Source organism: Centruroides vittatus, unplaced genomic scaffold (genome assembly GCF_030686945.1).
Source record: "Centruroides vittatus isolate TY-2023 unplaced genomic scaffold, ASM3068694v2 contig_18, whole genome shotgun sequence".
In the NCBI taxonomy this organism is placed as follows: Eukaryota; Metazoa; Arthropoda; class Arachnida; order Scorpiones; family Buthidae; genus Centruroides; species Centruroides vittatus.
This window is the reverse complement of record NW_027121101.1, coordinates 3,101,571-3,107,570: the sequence shown is the minus strand read 5'-3', so window position 1 is coordinate 3,107,570 and position 6,000 is coordinate 3,101,571. Positions and strand designations below refer to the sequence as shown.

General features: G+C 28.9%; 1 protein-coding gene across 1 annotated transcript in view; it reads right to left on the bottom strand.

The window, feature by feature from the left end:
* Positions 1-2,135: 2,135 nt before the first annotated feature.
* The window catches only part of LOC136969561 (BTB/POZ domain-containing protein 7), a 48,281-nt gene continuing 44,416 nt past the window's right edge, over positions 2,136-6,000 (bottom strand). Inside the window, exons 7-8 of the mRNA XM_067263778.1 lie at positions 4,430-4,779; positions 2,136-3,582 (exon numbers count right to left, since the gene is read on the bottom strand). Coding sequence (XP_067119879.1) covers positions 3,436-3,582; positions 4,430-4,779 — 497 coding nt within the window. The 3' untranslated portion in view covers positions 2,136-3,435. The remainder of the gene's footprint in view (positions 3,583-4,429; positions 4,780-6,000) is intronic.

The window sequence follows — 6,000 nt, the reverse complement described above, 5'->3', positions numbered from 1 at the left end:
GAAATTAGGTGGAGGTAGAAATAGAAGAAGAAAGAAATACCCGGGATTTTCTTTTCTTAGTGTCTCTACTTTGATGGGACACCGCTCTTGAGTCCTGCTTGATTATTGTGAACCTTCCGTTCTCTCGGTGAACTTCTCGTTCTTCCGTAGTTCGCTTTAGCTCTCCCTACGATAGCCTCGGAAATTCCCTTCCTTTTTTAGGCCTGACCTTTTCGGCTCGTAGTCTTCGTTCCGTCGTCCAGTCCAAAAGTGACTCCCCCCGCTCTCTCCGAAGCCCTCGGGGTCTTGCTATTCTATTGTTTCCGTTGTTTACTTCTTCGAAACGGTAATCCCACCCAGAGGGTACAAGAAGTGGAAAGGAAAGTTTTAGAGGATAGACAAGACAAAGAGACAAAAGAATTACTAAAACTAACTTATATTACATTTAAAAATATAAATACGCAAATAATATGGCCGACGGCCACACAGTTTATAATAGTTTCTTATCTTGTTTGTTTTCATTCTCATTTGTAGAGTAATACTTTAATATAAAATATACTTGTAAATATTTTGTCTACTTAGTGAGCAGTCATGCCAGGGCGGTGCCCTGGTATATTTTTAAGCAGGGCAGACCTTAAGACTGTGTACTGTACCTCTGCCAAAAAAAGAAAAGAAATACTTCTTGCAGTTTTTTGCGCTTATTACGAAAATATAGGTCGTATTTGGCTTTTTTAAAACAGTTTTGCAGATATTGTGCCACAAACTTGCACTTTGCCCAAACAAAATTCCATAGACGGTGGCGCCTCCGCTGACAGTGGCGATTTAAGGTCAGAGCACCGGTTAGCACCCTGGCCCTTTTTAATTTACGACTACACCTATATTAAAAAACGCAGTTCCTATATTAACTTATTCTTTGAGTAACTGATTATTCTTTAATGACCTAATTAAGTGTTTATTAGTAAGGAATTTGTTATACTTAATATCATGAATAAATGGGTAGATAGGTATTTTTTAACCTGTTACACTAAAACACTACAAATGTTTGAAAGTCAAAACGCATACATACTGTACAGTACATACAGCATATAGAAAAATTATCTATACTTTGTACCTTAAAATTTTTTATAAAATTTATGTAGAAATAATTAGCATAATATATATAATAAACAGTGTAATATAATAATTAATATATAATATATATCAGTTAAATAAGCCAGTAATGGATCCAAAGAATCCAAAAAGACTAACTTAACAATAAAAATATCAGAATAAGTGGCATATCTGTTAATAAAAAATGTGAACTAGGATTTTATTGACGATCCAATAAACCCGTATTTGCCATCATGTTTTTCAAAACATTTTGAAGTTCATATAAATTTTGTGGTAATAGAAAATGCTTAAGATTCCAGTCCTCTTAATAAGTCTACAGATTTTGGATTTTATTAGAACTAAATCAAAAATCTGAAATTTAATAACTAATTTTTTAAAGGAAATGTTTAGTACCATTTATATTTATTTCAAATAATTACCCGACTTATTTCCTACACAGTATTTTTAAACAAATAAAGTTTAGGATATCTTCTTTTAGAATGATTGATTGTTTAAATTTGAAAATATTTTTTAAATATAAAAATCTACTTCTAGTAAATCAGAATCTGAAATCTATTAATGATTTTTAAGGAATTCTTGTTCTACATATGTATAACAACAAATCCTTAGTTATATTTTAAGTTTTTCCCCCTAATTTTCTGATTTTTACTTTTATACTTATTTGAAAATTAAGATTCTAATTAATATTTCTTTGATTGTTTATTCAGTGATACATACCATGAACATATCTATTATTTTATTACTCTTGGACATTTCATTTACAATTGAATATGCAATGAGAGAGTGTAATCATTCCTATGTACAGAATTTGTCTATATATTTTAGATATTCCCGAAATTTATAAAACAAAAACACCATCTTGAATGATTTAATACTTCAAAACAAGATAATTAAGTTTCAAAATTTCTGAATATGACGATGCAACTTTAACATAAAACCAATGATAATGCTGTATAAATATTTTTGTTCAAAATTCAAATGACTATGTCAAACTAACAGAATTTTAAATTATTTTCTATATTATTAAGTTAATGAAATTTTAAAAGTTATTTAAACATACATTTTATTAATATCACATTATTTACATGCAGAAATTTAGTTTGTTTATTGCTGTTTTGATTCAAATTATTTCAAATCAGTACAAGCTTGGAATTATTGAAAGAGAATCAACCTTCCTATCATTTTATACTGTATTTTTATTTCATAAAATAATAACAAACACATTTTTTAGCATTAACAACAATTATTTATTTACATTTACAATCACACTTGACCATCAGATCCTAATGAAATTACTTAAAAACAAATCTGTAATATTATGACATGAAATATACAAGTAGCAAGCTATTTGAAAGATTGGTCATGTAACAAGCTGAATCCAGCACAACAGAAGGAAATGGATTCTGTTGTATGAATTATGTATGTAGTCATGTAACACATTTTGTAACAAAAATATGGTCCACCATCAAAAATACAGGACTAACAATTATAAAAAATTAAACAGTTACATGCTGGAAACTTATAAATGCAATTGCTACGAAAATACCATGGTTTGATATTATTTGGACCTGGGATAATCAATATTCTTTTACAAAAATGGTAGAAAAAAAACTATATTTTTTTTTTCTTCTTTAGAAAGCTACTTTGCCTCTTCAATGTAATGTATATCAGAATAGACCTGCTATATATATATTTTTATATATATTTATATGTATGTGTTTGTGTGTATATGGGTGTGTGTGTGTGTATGTATATGTATGGATGTGTATGTATGTGTGTGTGTGTGTGTGTGTGTGTGGTGTGTGGTGTGTATTTTATCTCAGCAATGATTTCTGTATGAAAGTCAATTGGCATTATGTATTAAATCTAAATTTATCAATTTTCTGCAAAAAACTTAAGTACTCTGTATTTCGCTTTCTCTCAGATATCTTTTTTAAACATCACTGTATTCTTTACAGAAATGAAACTGAAGAATCTGTCAGACATATTATACCTCTACCAAATATATAACTTTGGTAACTGAAATAATAAAAAGATATTTAAGATTTAAACAAGATAAATGAAAGAATGTGGTTTGCTTTATCTCTTATAACATATAAACTGTACATATTTAAACAATAAATTCACCCAAATAATAAATTAATAAAAAAATTCAAACTATTACAAAATAATTCATCATACAAAAATCACAATATAAATGCTTAACCTCATGAAATTCCAAAAATTCTGTTCAAATAATTTATCTCACATACAGTTTCATCACTGATAAATGACAATATTTTCCAACGTCAGAAACACATCACAGATGTCAATTAGCATTCACATTTACTTATACCACTGATTTTATCAGAAAACAGGTAAAGAGTAACTTCCATTATCTTTGGTAGTCTCAGGCTCAGAAGTTTGCAGTTGTTCCATTAACGTAGTTGCCATTGCAATATCTGGAATGACTTCATTTAACTGATGATCTATACAACAACTTGCTGAAGAAATCTGAAAAATGAATAATATTGATAAGAATTGACAAATATTTAACATTGGAAAAATATTTCTATTTAAAATAACAGCTAGCTTCATTATTTCTGTTTCATTCATTAGAGAAACATAAGAATTACTTTAAAATATCTAATTTACATGGTAACATAATTTATAGATAAAAATCAGTAGAGTTTATTCATTATGTATAAACTTAATGTATGATGTATGTAATGTATAAAGTAATTATATCCAATATTATTTAAATAAGTAGAAATGTTTCATTTTTAGTAGTGTCTGAGGTATTTTCTGTCAATGCTAAAGGTGTCTGAAGTTTTTTTTGGGGGGGGGGGTCACCTATGATTTCTTTAATAATTTATGTAAACATTTGCATTTTTTATTTAATTACATTTATTGATGTTACAGTTTAACACAGAATAATTTTTGTAACCACACCTGTTTTTGTTTTATATATTGCTATCTTTAAAATAAAATGCTGCTAATAATCAATATATGTCTAAGGTATTTCTTGTTTGACTTGTAATGTAAATAATTTAAATAAAGAAATGTGAAAGTGCCCAGTTCTTTAAGTAATTTAATACAAATAAATATTACTGTACAGTATATTAAATATTTTAAAAATTTTTAAAATATCAATATTCCATTCCAGTTGGGTACAAATGACACATTTCTTTGTGATATTTTTATTTTATATTCTAAAAAATATAAAAGATTATACTAACATTAAATTAAACAACTAAAATTAGAAAATACACATTCAGGGAACATTGAAAATATAAAAGTTATAATTCTAAAGTAATATATAATACAATAACTATGTTAATAAAATGAATAAAATATATACCTGAGTTATTTGTTGATTACAATCATCAATCTCTCCTGCTTTTTGTTTATGTACAGATTGTCTGCCTTCACCTCTATTATAACCATATAAATATCCGTGATCAAAGCTATAGGCAGATTTTTGAAGAGATATCCCTGTAGCAATTGCTGGCATTTCAATAGCTTGTGGTGGTGGAGCATGATGCAACACATGAAATGTTACATCAGGAAATCCAAATTCTCTTACTACACGCAACTGAATTTGTTTCATCACATCACAATGATTTGAAACTAAAGAAAATGCTTTCTGTGCAATTTGATGTTGTTGAAGCTCTTCTTCACGTTTCTTCATCATTTTCAGTGTACAGTCATCTGAAAGATAAATTTTTTGTTTCAAAAACCAGTGCATTCCAATGTTAACAATTGAAATACAGAAAAGGCAACAGCAAGATAACTGAAGCAATAAAGGCATCAGCCTGCTGTTCTAGGAGACCCAGGACCAAGTCCAGGTGCAAAACCCCAGAAATTTTTCGTGAACAATCTGTCCTGGATATGTCAGGCCCATAAAACTAGTATTCTATCTTTGTTTTATATTTTATGTAATTTTTAATTTTACAAATTTTAGATTTGTATTTTTTAATGTTATTATAGATTCATTCCATAATTTAGGGTTTCAACCAATATGTAAGTATCTAACTTTGCAAAAGCAATCCACAATCTAGGTATATAATTGTGTTAAAGTGTAATTTTAGTTCAATTCAGGTTTTTATAAAATTGCAGATTGTAATTCTATCATATATTTTGTAGAGACTAAATATACAAGCAACTGATGAGGGACATTTCATCTAAAATACATATTGTGATATAAAATAAAAATAAATGATTTTGTCGTGCCAAAACATTCACCTTGTTAGGTAAATTAAATACTTCGAGCGGACGTCACGCCAACTATTTTACTGATACAAGAGAAACATTCACATGAAGAAGCGTTAAAGAACATTAAAATAATTGTTTTATTTTCCTGCAAGCGCTTTCAACATATTTATAAACGTCGTCTTCAGGCAGAAATAGAATTAAATAAAATTTCCGAACAAATTTTTTTTAAAAATTAGAACAAAAACAGCATTAGCTGCACATAGGACATAACAAGTTTAAAATAAGAAAACTTAAAACATTAGATTTAAAAATATGTGCGTAACATCCTCACGCATATGCCCTACTACGGAAACAACAACAGCATTGGCTGTTTAGATCATAATGAAAAACTTAGAATATTAACTTAAATTTGCATAACATCGTCAATGCATGTGTTTTAGAGCGCAGAAAACAGGAAACGGCAGTTAGGCCGTTTTTAACAAAAACTTAAAAATACATCCGCACAGCAGTATGTGCGGCAGAACATGGCACCACCAAATACAACTATGCCCTAAACAAAGTTAGAAGATCTCTTTTCCCAGTTACTACCTTATGTAGCCCAAGGGACTGCACAATAGTCTGCCCCTCTCTGCCATTTTGTGGCCGCCTTACAGCCTGGATTTGCCGTATTTTTAGACAAAATAATTTACTTTTAACTATTACCCCACGCCCTAGTCT